The 20,579-nt window shown below is 41.1% G+C and overlaps 1 protein-coding gene across 5 annotated transcripts in view; it reads right to left on the bottom strand.

The window, feature by feature from the left end:
- Positions 1–20,579, bottom strand: part of med30 (mediator complex subunit 30) — a 64,260-nt gene that overhangs the window by 34,541 nt on the left and 9,140 nt on the right. For all 5 annotated transcript variants that reach the window (XR_008567158.1, XM_054763661.1, XM_054763660.1 and 2 more), the window contains exon 4: positions 19,034–19,141. Coding sequence is in view for 4 of the 5 variants with exons in the window: in XM_054763661.1 (XP_054619636.1) it covers positions 19,034–19,141 (108 nt within the window). In the remaining variant the exon portion in view is untranslated. The remainder of the gene's footprint in view (positions 1–19,033; positions 19,142–20,579) is intronic.

The raw sequence follows: 20,579 nt of genomic DNA, 5'->3' as shown, positions 1-20,579 counted from the left end.
GTGAGAAACACTACTGAATTGAAGAAATAACTCATGGCAAAACAGGAAGGTGGTGTCCGTGTTAATCTCGCTTCCACATGGTGTCTTTGGGAACAGTCACGTCAAGAATTACGTCTTCATTGAAAGTAAAGGTAACCTTAAATGTTAATTTATCCCTTTAATTGATCATTTATATGTATTTACATGCATTTTGAATTGTTTTCTGCATTTAAAACTATAAAAACATGTTTGGTCTTAACATTTTTGGCTTTGTGGTACAGATTAAATTCATTGACATTATTTCATATGGGAAAAATTTATTTATTTAGCGTCCGTTTCGGTTTTAGACAAAGCCTTTGCAAAGGATTAATAACAAAAAACCTAATTGAATTGATTCATAATAATCACACCATGAACGATTACACAGATTTAGCATCGGGGACAGTAAATCTCTCTTTTCACAGCTGTTGAACTCCGATGAAAAAAAAGCATCCGACCTGTTCTTAGGAGACAGTTTTTCTCTAAACGTGAAATGTCATCACATTTTAATCTCGCAAGGTCTCATGACACCACTAGTAGCAAGGTAAAACATCGTTTCAACAAAGATCACGATGCTCTCGTTTGACCATCTTGTGCTTGTCTTTAAAACTGTTGTATGTTTTATAAAGCTGGCAGTCATTAGGTGGACTTAACAAGGTGGTCAGACACAGCCACTTGATTCAATTTACATAAGCAGAGTGTTTACCCGTTACAGTATTTGTATGAACTATATAACTTTACTTGACACTCTATCCATCCATCAATTTTCTACTGCGTATGCTGTCGTTCTTATCCCAGCTGCCAGGACAAGAGGCAAGGTACACCCTGGACTGATCGACAGTAAATCACAGGGAGTAATAAATCCAAAAAAGCACAATATGCATTTACTTACACTACCTCATGCATTTAGTAAACTATTTAAGAAAATCAGTCCATGTAAGGTTACTTAGAGGAGATACGTTTTGTTCTTTGTATTTCAAGTAACTGGGTTTTCTATGGGAATCTTGAAGAAACTTGGATTGCTTGAAGAACGACAATGGAAGTAAGGAAGCCGCTTACTCCTCAGTGCCTGCCCGGGGAGCAGTGACCCTGAGTGGGTTCTGTCTAACCATCTGATAGTATACCCAAAGGGAAACAGTCCAAACAGACTCAATTTGCCAACAGTTTAAAACAAAAAAAACCTTAATTGACTTTATCAACGTTATGGCTTTCCTCAAAGGGAAGGTTTAAGTGCCAGTGTGTGTGTTTGGATTGAGAGTTCCTTGGGGAATAAAGGCTTTTTATAAGGGATTTTGAAAGCAGATAAAAGCTTTCTCTTCCAAAGGTGGCAGGAATACAATCGCCATGTTGTCATCCTTGCACAAACCTACCGCCGGGGTGCTTTCCATAGTCTGCTCTGTCAGCTGACTGAAGCAGAACAGGTTTGATCAATTTACACTTTTAGAAGTATCTGGGAGTCGGCACGCCCTTGATCTCTGCTCAGTACTTGAGTCCCTGCCAGGTAGAATCGTCGATTGGGGTTTACCTTTGTCATTTAATCCTCAATGATGATAACTGAGGGGCAAGAAGTTTGGCATATTGTTGCTTTAAAATCTATTGAAGGTAGTAAGCTTCAGCAAAACTGTACAAAACAACATCAACATTTTTTAAATCGAGTGGTTTGATGTGTATGGGTGACATGTGCAATGTGTTTTTACTAGGGAGGCTCTGGTTTTATGCTGCCGATTCAGATACCTATCATCCATGACTGACATCGGCCGATACAGATACCGATCACATTAGTTAACTGTACATTTTTCAATTTTTTCATGATGAGTGCTTTTGGCCAGGATCGCCATTAAACAATTCCAAGGGCCCCTGGTAAATTGGTAATACTCTTTAAACAACAACACACCAAATAGTGTTTGGATAAAAGACAAATATAATGACAACAACAATAAACACTTGAAAAAGTTAGTACATACCCGATGTAATATCCACTTCTCCGTGGGAGAAAAACGAGTTCCAAACTAACCGGATTACTTACAAAAATGTCACTGTAGTAAAAAAGTCACATTTGCAGTCCGAAGACGAGAAACTAAGCAGATAATTCTAGCTCGCTTGCTAGCTAGTTAGCTGTGGACAGCTAGGCAAAGCGTGTATAGAAAGATGCAAGAGAAGTCAAACACCATTAGGTTTGATAAGGGAGGGATCAAACACTCCAGCATCGATTGGCGTAACCTGTGTCAAGCTGTCAAACAGAAACCATTGAGGTTTTACAGACTAGTGTTGATTCTCGTGGCAATATGGTACAAGGTACGTTCAATACGGGTGTTGTCAACCCTACGTGACACAGCGCACATGCACATTCACGTTATGTCTGTGTTGTCATGACATGAATTGTCATGTCGCCGCCGCACGGATATCGGTTTTTGTGCTCGGCTTTGAGCGGCATTTATCGGCATATGTTTTTTATGGAAATCGGTCGAGAGTAAATGGTGGCCAATCTATCATAACATCCTCAGTTTTTACCAACAGGTATGACAGCAACATCTTCAACGCTACAGTGGAAAGTGCTGGGTAGTTACTTTTAATTTGAAATCGGAAAAGACGAAACAACCAACTTCTCCCAACACATAGCAAGCACACAAGTGGTTTGGCTCATTAGCATGGAAGTGACGAGTATGATCTCTTTGTATATTACTTTTAGAATAAAATATTAGTATAAAATATTATACGATGTACTAAATACAAATATTATAAATATAAAACATTACTCACCACCAGCAAGGGCTGGCTCTTTTCTGTTATAGCTAATGACCTTTTGCCGTCAAATGTCGCAAATGTTTTTCGGACAGCGTCGGTTGTTTGAGGAAGCCGTGGCCTTGCGTAAATCCTCATGCCTCTTTTTGTGATGTTGCTTCAAATTTGCATCGAGGGTGCTATATCGGAGAATTTGGATGCATGGCGATATAATCCCATACTCGTTTTTTTGGTGGACCAATCTCCAATGTCAGTACCGAATCAGGGCACCCCTAATGAAAACTGCCTGTTAGTACTTTCAAATTAAAAGCCTGCCATGTGACTTGTATTTGATGCTTGAGCAAAACTGATGGAGCTATAAAGAATAGATTGAAGCGTTTTGGAGTATTTTTTACTTGCTTTTGTATTTGGAAGTGATCTGCTGGTACTGAAAAATGGTGTGAACAATTAAAACCTCGGCCCTCACTTATAAAACTGTGCGCGGAAATCTGACAAAAAGCCTACGTACGCCAGAAACAAGGCAACTATGCAACACAAACCAATAATAATTGGGGTTGCACATTTACATCCTAAATGCATGGGGCAAAAAAGGGAAAAGAAAGAGCTCTGATTCCTTCTCTGTGAGACCTTTGTGGGTACACTGCCCTTCTGACCTCAGCAAAACAATTAAAAACCCCTTGGCATACAGAGCGCGTCTAATGGGCCACATGTGAGGCTGCTAATAAGGCCGAGGTACAGGCACCTGCTGTGAACAGCCTACTAATTCGGAGGATGCACATGGTGGTGAGGAAGGAGGAAGGGACTAATGGCGGGAAGCTGGGAAGGAAGAGAAGCAGAAAGGTAAGCGAGAAAAAAGGGGGGCGCACTGCAGGAGTGAATTGATGGAAAACATCAAGCAACCGGACTTAGCCATCCCCCTCCAGCAGGTCTTGTTACAGTTAGACAGTTGCGTTTGTTTATCAACAGGATTCGGCAGGCTCCCCCACCTGCTTTTCAGATAAAATTAACCGCCAGTGCCACTGGAATTCATTATGAACACTGAGCCGGCAGCTACCTCGCAGGACTGGAAGAGGAGAGAAGAGCAGACTGTGGATTGCTTTTCAATTTCAAATTGCAAGCATCTTCCCTCCCCCTCGCCTTTTAATTTCTCCCTCTTTCTAATTTCAATAAAAAGAACAGACACGGTAATTAACAGGGAATTAAGAAAGCCAGCCTGTATGGAAAAGAGGGAGGAGTGGGAGAGGGGTGAGAGTGCATGAGAATAGCAGCAGAGTGGGGAGAGATAGTGATGAGAAAGCGGGGTGAGAAAGTGAAGAGCTGTGGAGAATTAATAACAAGCCAGATCTCTCCAAGGCCTCCTTAATGGGCTGTGACAGGAATTTATTCACACTTAGGCTGGTATCAAATCAAACGCAAGGCAAGTGGCAGTGGCAGGCGCCGGCTCACGGGGGCGGGAGAAACGCAGAAGAGGAATGGTGTGGGTCTGCCATGTCATATAGGTCTAGCATGACAACCCCTCTTTGGGATAAAAGCTCATCTCTGTGGAATAGAGCATGCAAAGGAAGCACAGGATGACAAACGATGAGTGATGTGTCGATGACAACTATGCCTGTCCCGCAACCCAGATGGAATGATTATCCAGAGACGCTATGAATCATTCGTTGAGCCGTTCTGCAAAAAGCACCCTCAGTCCATCAGTCAGACAGAAGGTTGCTTTCCACATTTGGAAAGAAGTTGCGAAGCGGGCAAAAAAGGACGCTGCACCAAACACAATGCTCCAATCCAAAGAACACGGAGTAAAATATACATTTCCTTCACTAATTGGCATGTGATCAGCAATGCAGGCTATTCATTAAGGATGTAATTTGTGGTCACATGGGTGTGACAGAGTTTCTTTTTTTTTTTTTTTATGAGAACAGTGTGGATGACTAGGGACCCAGAATTGATATGCACAATCACATTCTCCCACACCAGGGGTCTGCGGCACAGAGATTGAGCAATTGCAGCCCATTAGGCACCAATGAATTATGGCTAATGTTTCTGAAATATTTATGCAAACATTATTAAGTTTCTGCCATGCTGAAAAAAATTCATAAAGAGCAACTCCCATAATGGATGCAAGAGAGTGAGCGTTAATAGTCTACTGCATTCAGCAAAGGCCCAAAATCCAATTGCGGCATATTAGGCATATTAAAAATGGGAGATACAGTACAAAAACAACAGAAGTCTTTCAAGCATGCTTACATTTAAATACATATTGTCACACCTATGATGCTTCACAGCAAAGACACTTGTGGAGAGTGATGAGTATGAGGCTCCTCCCCCTCTGCCAACCTTCCTCCAAATTGCATCACCATCCGTCAACCAGACTCCGACAAACAGCAATTACCCCAATCGACAGATAACGAGCGCAGGGCTATCACTCACAGCCAGGACGCCCCATAAAGCAGCCAGACATTACCAAGAAGGGTTCATTTGTCGGCCTCTCCTCTAACACAATACCACTAAGCGTGGGGGGAAAAAAAATAATAAAAATGTTTTAATTTTTTTTTTATGTTGATATAGCGATTCTGGAATGATTTATTAACCCATTGACTGCCAGCCATGTTCAGAGCAGAGCAGCTATCTTTCATGATGGCGTCACTACTACAAGCAGAGCCACCGCCAGACAAGCTCTGTGACAGTGTTAGCTGCCTGTATTTTTTTTGTCTCCGCCTGATTTCTGCACGTGTTTCGCCATTTTCCTCTCTCAACCCACAATCCGTCTTCTTCATAGACAATCTGTCGCTGCCGGTTGGAGGAAAAGACAACTCTCGCCCCCTACTGGGACGGAAATACACACAAGTCAGAAATTCACACACAAGATGAGTAAGACTTTGATCTGTAGCTCCCGTGAAAAAAAGCAAAAGACGTCAATAGTATTTGATTATATTGGCCTGCATCTAAAACTAGCACTCCAATAAAAGCAGTCCATTCCAGACTATGCTCCAGCACTATGTTCTGGAATCAGATTCTTTGGAACTTGTCTAACAATAATGGCAAGAGAAAAGTATGCAGAAGCAAGGTGTCCAAGTTTGTAATTCAAATATGTTACATATGGACGCAGTGTAATGGCGCGGGCGTGTATAAGGTCTAATTAATGATGTGACTGCTGACTGAAGTAACAAGTGCACAAGGTGCAAAAGGCTGCTCATATTCAGCTGAATCTGACAAAACTGCAAGGTGTTTCACAATGCATTTGAATAACGGTCCTAAAAATTTTGGACAAGCAACTGCAGACGTTTTGACGGCAGATAGCCAAGTGAGTCGCCTGATCTCAACCCTCAACTTGGTAACACATGTAGGCCGTTATTTCATGCTGTTAGTCAGCGTGCTGCAATATCCAAAATCATTAAGAGGAGCTCTAATTTTGACGGCCTACAAAGTAGAGCTGCAACGATTAGTCGACATTATCCACAACGTTGATTATAAAAATTAATCAACTGAGATTAGTTGTCACTTAATAAAATTTTAATTGATAGAGCTTGTGAAGACCTATGAAGGCAAGAAGTACAAAGAAAAAATGATGAGTCCCAAGCGGGAAGCAAAGTTACCGGAGATAAGTAGACAAAAACTCGAAATAAGCAAGTGAGATCAGTGACATGTACACTTTGAAAAGCTCAACAGATATTTCACGGCAGCACAACAGCTATGCGTGAGCACATAACACAAACACCTCGTGTCATCTTCTTCACCATCACCGACACAGAGAGAGCACTGGTATATTAGCCACACCCACTAAATTTAAAGAGGGAAAAAAAAGAATTGTACATACTGTATATAGGCTGCACTGGTCTATAAGCCACAGGTGTCTACATCATAAGATGGGATATTTAGTACATGAAAAGATGTTACACAGAAAGATGTTCTTAACTTTCAATTAAATCAATGCTTTCCCCCCCCGCTGCCTTCATCCTCCTCCTGGGAACTAAAACCACTAAAGTCGTCTTCTTCTGTGTCAGAATTGAACAGCCTCATAATTCCTTCATCACACACTTGTCAGTCCCTGTCTTTCTTTCGTTGTTGCTCTTGTCTCGAGGCAAATAAACCCTTTCACCCTTTAATTCTACACTTGATCAAACTTCCTTAAGATTTGTCAGATCAAAACACAAATCGCTGCATAACACTTCAAAACTGACATTAGCATCCACTTGACTCATCCAATTCACTACTTCCTAAAGCTGCACTGTAAGCGTCATCGGCACTTTTAGCCATAAATTAGCCGCATCAGTGCATAAGCCACAGGGTTCACCATGAATGACAGTAATTGTTTCTACAACCAATACTAGTGGCTCTAGTGACAACAGAGTGGACATACGACTAATCAAAAAAATAATTGTTGACTAGTCAACTATTAAAATAATGGTTAGTTGCAGCCCGAATATAAAACACGGCACAACAGCATACAGTATTTATCACGTGTGGACATGTAGTGCCACACTGACGCGTTAACTGTCAGTAATCAATATTCTCTTGGGAGCACACATTTCCATGGATCCTCAGACCAGTCCTCCATCAAATGGTAACAAGATTGCTGCCTATTCCAAGGTTACTTTAGTCAGAGGCGAGCATGAGGGAAAAGACCTATCTAAGGTTTTAGAATCTTCCTCATCCTAGCATGAATGGAGAGACTCATTGGTAACACTTCATAAAACATGTAGTTGTTTATTTAGCTATACATAAAAGAAGGTGCAGGACAACACTCAGGAGGAATCTCATTACGATAAAGCAAAAAATTCTCATAAAGTAGACTAGAAAGGTTGTCACTAGACAGCGGTGGTATATATCTGACTTTTCTCCGAAAAAAATGACCCTTCAGCAGTGTGACATATCAGTCGAAGAGTTTGCAAAACGCTTGGATTTATCTTTTCACTTCGGCATCAATCTTCCTCTCAGAATCCGCTTACAGAAGCATTCTGTCTTCCCTGCTGCAACTGAATTTAATCAGTCATCTGTAATTCTTTCATAAAACTATTTGATAGGGGCAGCATTAACTTGGCAATCCACAGCTGTCTACACATTCATCAATCCATTCTTTCATCAATCTTAACCTGTCTTCTCTTTAGTACACAAGGAGGGCCTTCGCTACTAGACAAGGTTTAATTCATTTTAGAAACACATGGCTGGCGGATTCACTTCTACCTTGTTACTTGGGTGTGTTTTTACCACATTTGTTTTGCCTTCAGTTTCAAAATACACCCACTTTGACAGCAACTATCGGGGCATTCATCCTCACAACACCTTTCCAACCTGATGGTCCATTTCTCTTCCTGCCTTAAGCCATCAGCAAGCTATCTATCCATGTTTCTCCTTTCTACCGCTCTTATCACAAATCTTTCACCTCTTTCGCCATCAAGGCTTTTACCCTAGCATCTTCCATTTATCTCTCTTACTACCCTCTTCTCCCTCTGATATCGCCTTTCCTCTACTCTGCTATCTGACTCCCTCCCATTTAGTCCCCCCTTCATCCAGAACTATCCGCTACGGCTGAAGCGACGGCAGCAGATGTGGCCAGGCTGCAAACATCTGCTTCCCCTGTCCTGCTCCATCATTACTCTGCTTATCAGACTAACCACTTTAACTCCCCAAAGCTTGCTGCCCTTACTTCTGCCTTAATGTGCAGCTGGAAAGCCTGGAGAAAATCATAGTTAAATATGTTGCAAACACATGGACGCTCAAGGGCCAGAGAACAAATCTGTGCTTCTAATAAAATCTAGCTGTTGGCTGGACAAAACAACAAAACAAAAACCATACAAATACTTATCACTATGGTAACAAAATCAAAGGAAAGTATAACTTAAAATGGGTTATTGTTGAAATTTTGCCGGTTGATCCCAAAAATATTTGGAAAAACCAATGCTTTACCAGACTTGCCAACAGGCACACATTTTGAACCCTGAACATGCTGCTCTCTAGGCCCCCTGCAACATCTCCACATAGCCAGATCGCGTTTGACGCCCCTGCACAACCTGAAGCTCCATTTCTCCATTGAAGGAAAAAGCACCCCAGATCATGACGGTGCTCCCTCCACTGTGCCGTGTGGAAACATCTCAGGTGGAATCTCCTCGTCATGCCAGTAACGTTGGAAGCCATCAGGACCGTCAAGGTTACATTTTTTCCCCATCACAGAGTAAAACTTTCTTCCACCTTTCAATGTCCAATGCTTGGTGTTCTTGTGCAAATTACAAACAAGCAGTTTTGTGGCATTGAAGGCGTTATTTGTTCTTAAAACCTTTTAATTTCTCCATGTTTAGCTTCTCACCGTATCATTTTTGGCATGAAAAAGAGGTTCGTCAACAAAATAATTTCATCATCGTTGACAAAAACAGCAATGGTTAGGGGCAGTATGAGTGTTTTCAACTCGGTGAGAAACCATGAAAATATTTAGCCTGTTTGATTCCTATGTTGGGAACCGCACGGCCAAGTGGTTAGCATGTTGGCCATACAGTCAAGAGATCTGGAATATCTGGGTTTGTATCCCCGTATGGAGTGTGTGGAGTTTGCGTGTTCTCCCCGTGCGAGCATGTGTTTCCAACAGTATGTTTGTTTGGTTAATTGGAGAGTCTAAATTGTCCAAAAGGTGTGAATGTGAAAGGCTGTTAGAGAAGAAAGAAAACAAATGAGTTTCCTTTGTCGCACATAACCAATCTAAAGAGTTTTATTGGAAATGGAACTACAATATATCTACGTGTTACAACACTTTTATTGCAAATCCAAAATCGGTGGAGAAGGCATTTGCAAAGCCCTCTAAATGAGTCGGGTAAGCTATTTTATACCTCTGGTGTATAGTTTTATCAACAACAGGAACAATGTAGTGAGAGTCAAGGTGTTCAATGAAGTGCTTACACCTAACATTACTCACTACCAACAGGGGCTGGCTCTTTTCTGTTATAGTCAATGACGTTGTGCCGTCCCGTGGGAGTTTCTCACACTTTGTGAATGCCTCAAACAGCAGTGGGTGTTTCAGGAAGCCGTGGTCTTGAGAACATCGTCTTGCCATTTTTTGTGATGCGACTTCGAATGTGTGACGAGGTTGGTCGTCTTAAACTTGCATGGTTCTGTGCCAACCACGAGAAACTTGTGCACGACATGTTTTGCAGTCAGCTGCATCGTCTTTTTCGGACTTTAACAAAAAAAATCCTCCCACACGGTCTATATCACTCTTGCTCCTTGCTAAACACACAAGCACATGCTGGTGTTGCTGATATCGGAACAGATATCAATATCGGATCAGGACGCCACAGTATCAACAAAGGAAATAATATACCAGGCGTTTCCAAAACTCAAGGTTAAACTTTTTTGAAGAGACACGTCATACAATGCAAGAGGGTTTGGAGGGGAGCACAGGGCAAACCTCAACGCAGCAGCATAAACAAGCTGTGGATAGAATAGAGCAAAAAATACTGAACCGTGGAAATACTTAGTAAAGGACAACAATGGCAGAAGAGGAAATGTGTGACAACACAATAGTTCAGCGAAGAAAAATCCTGCACCAAACTGGTGCAGAGGTGAAACAAGCTTGTCAAAGAATAAGACAGGAACGTAATGTGACAGTTACGTTTACAGAAACTATTTAGGTAGGATTACCCTCAATTTCACGTTCAAATATGTTTTGTGGCCCCAAGTGGGTTTAATTTGGTGGAAAAGGGCCCAGATGGCTCTTTTGATGCTTAAGGCTACCAACCCGTTCTATGAAGTTTCAACTATACTGTACTGTAATGGTACCCTTTTTTGGTCCACATGAAGCAGACCAAGTTGCAAGATCAGCATTGAACCTACCAAACATAAACATGCCCGCTTCTTTGTGTGCAAGTCTGCTTTTAGCACATCTACTAAGTATTCCTTCCATGTCTAACAGATAACAATATGTGGAGAACCTGTTCTGAGCAAATTTTAGTAGTCTGTCTTCTCAACCTCGATACACTTGCTACACATACCTCATTTGACAGAACTCAATTTGCATGCTAATGTATTGCATGGAGGGAAGGTCACAAAAAATGTTATTTATCTCTTATAAATAGCTGTGTCTAATAGAAATAAGTACTATTCTTACTGCATTTGTGTGTTTGTTTTGTTTGAATGTTGAGTTCATTTATGTTTACACTGACTATATTGAAGGTACTGCAATTAGCTGTTATATGTACACAGTATTAGCAGCTTTTTATACGCGTTGTGTTAAAAGGCTGCTTAGGATGTTTTTTGTTGTTTGTTTTGTTAGCTAGATGCAGGTGACGACAAGGTTCACCGCAATGTTTCCCTGTTGTGTTAACATTTAAAAGCAGCCGAGGGAGCGGTGCAAAGCTCCAAAAAAAAAAATAAATAAATAACCAATTCTCCTTTCTGCTGCTGCTGACACTTCTGACCTAGGACCATTATCATTGTAGCACACTCATACAGCCTGGCATGCAATATCTGTAGAGAGCCAGCAATGCACATAAAGAGAGGGAAGAAACAAAAGAGCTTCAACCTGCATACACACACACACACACACACACACACACAGTGAATATGTGAGTGAAGTGCGAGCGAAAACACAATCTTCCTTCTCTGAAGAAAGAACAAAACCGCTCGCTCTCTCAGTCACTGTGAACAGATTGACAAACAAAACACATCCACGGCTGACGAGGGAAGGCTTCCTAAATAACATATGATGAGCTTAATCTGAACCTTTGGTGCATTCCGCTATCAATAACTACCACACTTTGATGAAACACAGGAACTGCGGGGAGGTAATGCGTGGAGGTAATGCCACCCACTTACCTCACGTACATTTATGCATCTACTCGTGCCTTTCTGACTCTGCTCCGAGCAATGCAAGTGGAAACACAGGGGACAAGCAGTACGGTACAATTTTTCCACACTTTTCCAAAACAAAAACAGTAACATGCTGTACCAGAGTCCAATAGACTTGTAGCACTGCGTAGTCTGCCTGGGCCTCCATTTCCTGGTGAAAGTATTGTTGAAGTTTGAAAAAGAAAGATTTTTTTTGTAATCATTAAAAAAGCAATGACGAATATTAGACTGTGGTCTTTGCCTAAGCAGGCACTTTAGCGGTCTGCATGAACCGAGCCTGATTAAAAACAACAACGGCAGCTGTGATAAAGCACCGTAGCAAACTTTGGTGCTGGTGCAGATTTAGTTCGGCGCTGGAGTTGAACCAGTGTTGGCCGTGAACCGGCCCTACCCCACACAATCATTTTCCATTGTCCTGGGGGAGTCGTGCAATTACGTCACATGAATAACAAGAAATGACAAAAGGGAAATCAGCGTGAGTCATGCAATTAAATAATGTTTAATGTCAAATATCCAGATGAAAAGCAACCAGTTGCCTGGAGCGCAGTCTATTATCTTGAAGATTTCTTCCATCAGAATTTGACAATCAAGCAATCAATAATAAAAAATACCTGCAGTTATTACTGTGTGTGTTATCCACCTAAAGAATAACTTAGGGATGTACCATTCCAATATTGATATCTGGTATATATCAGCAAAAAAAAAAATTTATTGATATTGGCCTGCATCTCAAATCTGCGATATTGGCACTCCAAGAGTGCTCTGGCTCTCGTATTTACAGAAAAAACAAGTCTTGTTGAAATCGAGGTAACAGATGGGTATTAACTTGCGGTAACGCCCCCTGCACTTCATTATGCAAATGGCTCAGCACTCAGCCCACAGCAAGCTTCTGGCGCTAGAGTTTAACCAAAAAAGCAACCCTGTGGACCCTTGATCATGGAAAACAACAGCTATGAAAACCTACTCCGAACCAGCCACAGTGGAACAGGGGTCCTTTTCAGAGACACTAGGAAATCCCAAAATGTTTTAACACTACAGTACACATAACTGGCAGGTCGCTGACTCTGTGAAAGCGACAGGAATAACAAAGCAGTATAGTGGTGTTATTATGGAGCTGGAAAGGTTGCTAATGCTTTGGCTTTTATTTTTTTTATTACCGTTTCAGTTCATTACTGTATTTAGTGTTTTATTCCTGTATTTTATGTCCTTCGTGTGCCTGTGTTCAGTGTGAGTCACTTAGAAGTTAAAACTTTAGTTTTTTTCAGTTTTGACATTACTATTTCAAAGGGCTATAGCTTGAAAATGGTTAGAGATAAAGGCATACTGTAAATTACAAAAATCATCAGTATGACCCAAAGTTTGTCGTACTGGAGGAGTAAATTTGTATATGTACATATTATGACGTCACCATGCTCTGAATTTGTCAGACCAGTCTCCACATTACCAGCTCATCAACAGGCTCGTCAACATATCTGATCCACTTGTGATACTCTTCCTCATCTCTCAAGCAAACCCAACCATCATCATCAACATTTACAGTGGGATCTTGAACACCACTGCTGCCTCAACAGCCATTATTACAGCTATTTTTACATAAAGTTTATAATTATCCATCCATTTTCTATTCCGCTTCTCCTCATTAGGGTCGCGGGGGAATGCTGAAGCCTATCCCAGCTGACTTCGGGCGACAGGCGGGGTACACCATGGACTGGTCGCCAGCCAATCACAGGGCAATCTATGATGCCTGTGAATATTCTCATTCATCCAGGTCGTTGTATTCTCAGGTAATATCTATCTATTAGTGGATTTTCTGCTGAGGAGTCTCCCGTGGATCGTACCGCATATGGCTCTATTTCCTCTTTTTTTTTTTTTTTTTTTTTTTACATTCCTGCTACCCTCCTGACCAATAATTAGCGGTGTTTTGACAACCCACCACGTCCCCTCCTGCCAGCAAAGCACCGGCCCAAGTATGCTACGCGTGGACTGTCACGGCGAGTCGACTCGCTGCCGCACACACAAGGGGCTTCAAAGGCTATAAACTTAGAAACTTTGCATTGAAACGCCCACAAATGTTGCTGAGATTGAAGTTACAGGTGTCCGCCATCTCCTGGTGTAAAGTATTAACGACATGAGGCACCATATTTGCACAAATGGCTAGTTAAATTCAGCAATGTTGCATCTTTGGCGCTTAAAGGGTTCATTTAGGTATAAGATCCGACATTCACAGTCTAGGAACGGAAGTCATACAGAACCTGAGGACCACCTGTATTTTTAATTAAAAACATATTCCAGAGGTAATTGAACCAGGACATTTATTGGTCGATTCATGCATCATGCACCTTTGTGAAGTTTGCTCTTCATCTCCTTGTTTGAGAACAGCAAGGACATGTGCATTCAAAACTTTACAGAAGGTCAAATTAAGTACACTTGTAAAAGGTAATAGTGCTTTTTACTTTCTCCATGAAATTTCATGTGAAAGCCAAACATCTCTCACTTTTTGCAAGAAGTGTATGTTTTGCACATGTTCTGTCCGTGTTGGTTTTTGGTTTAGTTTATAAAAAAAAAAAGTCATTTTAGTAATGAAGTTTTGTTCATTTTTGCTTTTACACAATCCAATCTAATAGATATGAAATAATAGATATGATAACAGATATGGAATAATAGTCATAGAACCCGTGCAGGCAGAAACAGACTGTTCATCAGCTGATCAAAAAGTTGATAACCTTAAAAAGTCGAACATTTTGCTAAAATCTTGCTTTTATGTCATTTTCCTGATGGCAAAGCAGGGTGGCGGGATTGTTGAACTGCACAAGCAACGGCTCTTACAATGCACCGTTGTTGCCGAGGCTGGTCACAGTACGACAGTAATGGGGCAATCATGGGCCAACAAACAAACAAAAAAATCACCTGTGCTAAGCTGGAGCATCCAACAGGCCAACCCAGGCCGATCCTTGACCGAAATTAAGGTCCTTACTGCTTTGCTATACCAAATGGAGGGTTTTTTTTAAGTCTCAACAAAACAAGTCAGCAATTACATAAAACAGCAATTAACTCGTACAAGTTTTCATATGAAAAGTGTCAAGCTTCTTATTATCTAGCATTCTGCTATTCCCTCCCCTACACATTTTGAGAAGAAAAAACAATTCCTAAAAAAGGTTCATGCTTTGTTGGCGTCGTCCCTGTGCATCTCAGAAGTGTGTCCGGTTTGTATTTGCCAGGATTGTGGCTGCAATCTCAACAAAAGACTTTCAGACTTGACTGACAACACAGTGTTGGTTTAAAGAAGCGTTATCTGAGCTGCACGTCACGGGCCCCTCTATCAGAGCGAGGCGAAAATACATTTGACATGTAACACATTTGGAAAAAGCTCTTAAGAGTGTGCTGACATTTGAGGCAAAAAGTCAACATTTCACCCAAAAGAAGGAAATAAAAGGCATAGTTTTCTTCCAGCATGTGCAGCCTATACATTGCTCAAGTTTGCCGTTTGTGGCTGAAGATCAGTTTTTTTAAATAATTAACCCTTTGAAGTCCTCTTAGGGTACTGAATCGATCACAACTGTACTGGTTGTTAAGGTCGGCTTGGGCCATGACCACATATTTTTTTAAAACACATATTTTTCTATGTGTTTTGGCCTCTCATCCACACACAAATGGAGGTTTTTTTTCCTTAAAAAGGGGACTATACTCATTTTCGGCCTTTTGTATTGAGTTCTGGACGACAGATGATAACCCACACTGAAAGCTTTCTAGGCCTTCCAGACTCCACCTCTTGCTGCAGTGTTTCCTTGGTTTTCCTGCCTCCTGCCCAAACAGTCTGTGTAATTTATGCCACACCCGGCCTTCCTCCAGGTACACCTCCCTTTGAGCCCACTCCACTGTGATGGGTCACTCTCCCAAGCGCTCACAAGGACATCCGGACAGCTGCCGAACCCACTTTGTCCGATTACTTACACCAAATAAACACAGTTAGGACACTGATAAATTGTTACTTACAGATTGCTCTTCTGACTCTTCAACACGACCAAGTAACGTTGGAAAGGTGTCGGACTTCAGCAACAGTTTGGCCCATGTTCACGTGTGTCCCGTGTGAAGTGCCGTTGACGGATGAGCATATTTTTCTCTTGCTGGCCGGGAATCAGCAACCACTTCTGCCTGATGCTTGCCTCTTTAGGCACACCCGAACAAACATTTCCTGGGAGCCTTACGGGCTAACACGTTGAACAGAGCAGAGCAAAGCAGAGCAGGCCTCCAGCGTTTGCCTGGGTATGCCCATATAAGGAAGTCCGGGTTGCGTTGACGTCAGTGGAACTCGGTGTTAAAAAAAAACAAAACTCTGTAAAACAAAGCGTGCAGAGCCATCCAAAACTGCTTTCAGGTCTCACTTCCAAATGCGCAAACCTCATTATCTGATGCGTTGGCATCGTTTAACACACGACAATACAACATTGTAACAACATTTATAGGTCAGAAAAGAGGAAACGCATAAAAGGTCACTTTGTGAAACTGAGCTTTTGGAAAACTCCGGCCAGGGTGAAGATTTTGAACTCCTGCTTCAGCGTATGCATGTTGACGGCGAAGACGAAGGTTTTGGCTTGTTGCCAACATATTGCGTAACAATTATGTGCCGTTATTTCCACATTAGATAAGTACAATTTAATGGATGCAATGGCGAAACATAACATTGCTGCTTTTAAGCATACTGAAATGACTGTGTGTCGCCTACTACATACGCCTACTTTTGCTTTACACTGCCGAACAAAGATGCCATTATGGGCTTCGGAGGACGCTACTGCTAATGTTTTGCGCTCTAAAACGGCTACAACACTCCTGCCAAAAATCGGACCTCTAGCTGGTGGGACAACTTTGACTTTGGAAAAATGCCGTGGGAATGTTAGCATGGGAAAAAGATTCCCTGTTCCCCAAGCCACTTATTATTTTTTTTTTTTTATTCGTCACTAAACTGTTCTTAGATGGTTTGGAGAAGTTGCTTTCAGAGGCAGTTTTGGTACCATTCTTTATTCATGGCTGTGTCTGAGGCAAAATTGTGAGTGAGCCCACTCCCGTGGCTGAGAAGCAACCCCACACATGAATGATTTCAGGATGGTATCCTGTTGGCATTACACAGGACTGATGGTAACGCTCACCTTTTCTTCTCTGGACAAGCTTTTATCTGGATTTCTCTAACAATCAGATACGGGATTCAGTCTTCAGGACTCCAATAACTGCATCTTTTGCAGAATACCAGTCTGTCCCTGTTGTTTTTCCTGGGGAGGAGTGGCTTCTATGCTCCCTTTGTGACACCAGGCCATCTTTCAGAAGTTTTCATCTCACCGTGCATGCAGATGCACTCAAGCGTGCCTGCTATACCATTCTTGAGCAAGCGCTGTACTGGTGGTGCTCCGATCCCGCTGCTAAATCGACTTTCAGAGACAGTCCAGACGCTTGCTGAACTTTCAAAAAAAAAGTTTAAATAGTTGGATAATTTAAAAAAAAAAAAAAAAAAAAAAAAAAAAACAGCAGCAGAAATGGAAAAACACAGCTGTAATTTTATGAGAATAAAGACAATTTTATGAGAATAAACTTGCAATATCATGAGGAAATATGTCATAATAATGTCATGTAGTAGTATAGTGTTGAAATATTTAAAAAAAGATACTTTATTTTTTTTTTAAGTCGTAACGTGATGAGACCAAAAACAAAAAATTATTTTCGGAAAATTAGGCTGCGGAAAAAGCTCGAATAAAGAATAAATATGATGGGAATAAAGCCATAATATTAAAAAACGAAAATTTGTTAAGATTATTTAAGAAGAAAGTTAAAATATTTGTAAAATTTAAAAAACAGCAGAAAAAATGGGAAAAAAAAAGAGTGAAGCCGATACTATAATAGGCTTTCCACCGATATCACAAAGCTGAGATGCAATTTTTTCTTCTCAGCATATCTACATGTGTTGCTTTACAAAATATCAAAGTGTCCTTTGCATCCTTTCGTTTTTCACTATGTGGCCCTCGCTGGAAAAAGTCTGGACACTCCTGCACTAGACGGACCAAATCGATATGATCCAAACACAAACAGTCAGTGGTTTGGTCCGAAACGTATCAGAAAGGAGGCAAAAATATCGACCACTGTTTTCCAAAGTCAGGTGTGTGTGAATATCTTGTTTTGCACAAAACACAAAGATAATAGGTCTGCTTTCCTGGATGAAGAAGGAAATTAAAACATTCACATTTGAGAGTACATTTACATTTTTTAATTAAAAAAAAAAAAAAAGATTCATTGAATACCTAAATAGTTGTAAATTAACTGGAGAATTAATTGACTAATTGATAAATTTTTGCAGCTCTAGTTTGAAGTCCACACTTTTTCGACGTGATTTGAAAGGGAGTGTCTCTGTGGCTTTGTCATCATACTACGACGCCATATTATGCTGCATCTGTATTTTCCACGTTTGCAAAATCAAAGACTCCTGAGAGTTAAAAAGCTGTGGTTCCATGATGCACAAAAGGTAAACCAATTCCCATCCAGGCAAGAATATTATGTCACGCAATCATGTCCAATGTCAAGCTGGCTATGTCCGCTTCAATTTTAGACTTTATAATGTGTGCTGCCCCTTTCCCAAAGAAACCATCTGTTTCACATGTAGTTTACGTCACAATAAGTCAAACTGGCAAATGTTTTTCATTATGAATCACTGATACGGCAGTCTCATAAAAGTTCTCATAAAACAAAATAGGGTTTTGCTTGTTTTTCCCTTTTTACCCACCCACTCAAAACAAAACCATATGATCCATCCACCTGCTAAGGTCAAACCCTGAAGGCAGGAAAAAAAAAATTTGGCATCGTTTGCCAGGGGAAAGACACGTTTCACATGCATCATGCATGTTTGCTCACCCTGCTTTGCTAAAATGTTATCTCTGTAAAACCTTAAACCCCATCACAGTCAGGCACGCATATGGGAATATCCTCCCTAAATTCCTCAGAGCAGCCTGATAGGAACCGCCTCTCCCACACGGCCCTCATCACAAGCCTCAAAAGGTCGGAAAAATATTGAATTAAGTTGATTATTTTATTAAGTGACTGGGAGCCTGGACGGATTTCCGCCGAGCTCGGAAAATAACAGGAAGCTGGCGAGATAAAGCAAAGTATAGGGAGCTGGCGTGACCGCACAGCTGAAAGATGGTTGCGATAAATCACGAGTGTCACAAGGCGTTCTAAAGCGTATACCGTACAGAGAGGGGAGCGCTCTCCGCTTTGTAGGCGAACGTAGTGAATCACTTTTTAACTCGTACTACCTCGTCTACAGGAGTCATCGAATCTCCAGCTGACAGGCAGTGATAAAGTTTCATGGTATGAAACAGCACAGGTTTGAAGAGTTTATCACCACACGCTGGAACTCGGTGCTTGTTACCCTGACAGTGTGGCTGTACTGACAGCACAATACCTTGTTGACCTCCAGGATTTCTCTCCTGTCCTCGGCGGCGGGGCGGTTCTGGCCAGCTGAGTGGTCATCATGTTTGGTGCCGTCATCCTCTAGAAAGGGTATCAGTTGCTGGAAAGGACAGCACAGATAAAAAATTATCTATTTTACTGCGCATAGACAGGATTATTATGAGTAGATTATGTCTAATATGCAGGTATATTCAACTGGCCTATCCCAATTTTGAAATAAAATTGCATAGCTTGCCTCGAAAAGCACGACTATTTGAGTGCAAAAAAATAAAATGTTTAAATGTGGATTCAGTATAAGCTCGTCAATGCAAGATAAGTCTCCAATGCCTTCTTTGAACATAGAGAAAGACAAGACAGAGAGTGGCAAATTCATTCATTTTTAAGCACTGTGTGCTTGACCTTGTCTGCTTGACACTACAGTGTGAGACGAATGTGCACTGGCACCCGCCTTCTTTATAGTGGCCTGCCTTATGCCTGCTTTGCATCAGAGTGCCCCCTAGTGGGCAGCCCGTAGAAGACGGTAGTACGACTGCATACATACTGTATTGGAGTCATGTTCCAGACTGAGAATATGTGATTGCTGCTTCATTATTTGCAAAGTTACATCACATGTATATTGACAAAAGAAATATTGACACTGCACAGAAAATTATTTGCGATTTAAAGTAATTAAAGAAAGAAATAATGTAAAAAAGTTCTACACAAATGCCATTTTTGTATGACCTTCTAAAATGGGTTTTTAACATTATTAGAGCCCTGTAGATCACCTTTGCACTCGTATTACTTAATATAGTAGACACGATAAGCAATAATCAGACATAACTCCTTGTTGAAAGTTCCTTGCCGTCGTATCTGGAACGTAATGTGCGTCCATTGCATGACATTAAAACATATATACTGTATATAGACAGTATATACAGTGTGGACATCAGCCTATCATCAATCCTCACTATGATGTTTGTCACTTGATTGATATACAGGAGAGCCAGTCTAACATGGACCGGCCATACATAGACATACACTCAATACTGCTAGCTTTGTTTACACTGCCTTGCTTATGCACAGGCTACGGGATCTCTGAAATTACACAAGAGACGGCCACCGCAACAACAGCAATATCTACCAAGCTAACTAGCTAGCCTCCAATTTATTTAAACTTAAGAATAGCTTTGAAACTGAGTGGGGAAGAAGGACAAAGTAGGAAACAAAAAACTTACCAATTGTTTTTTATTTTTATTATTTATTATTACACTGATTATTATATAGAAAAATTACATGGAATGCAGGAAGTGAATAATATGTACTGTACAAGATGTGGAATAGATGGGGGGGTAGGATTAAATAAGCTTTGCTTCTTCCTACTCCTTTTGGACATGTGGAACTGTGAAAGGATGATTCATGAGATGTATTCCATTGTAACCTTCATGCATGTTCAAATAAAACTAAACCAAACAAAACCAAACCACTTCCACACCAAATGGGAGAACTTCTTTCACTACGTCGTGTCCAACTGGCTGCAAGTTAAGGTAATATAATGT

The sequence above is a fragment of the Dunckerocampus dactyliophorus genome, chromosome 20 (genome assembly GCF_027744805.1).
Source record: "Dunckerocampus dactyliophorus isolate RoL2022-P2 chromosome 20, RoL_Ddac_1.1, whole genome shotgun sequence".
Classification (NCBI taxonomy): domain Eukaryota; kingdom Metazoa; phylum Chordata; class Actinopteri; order Syngnathiformes; family Syngnathidae; genus Dunckerocampus; species Dunckerocampus dactyliophorus.
This window is presented reverse-complemented; position numbering and strand designations above follow the sequence as displayed.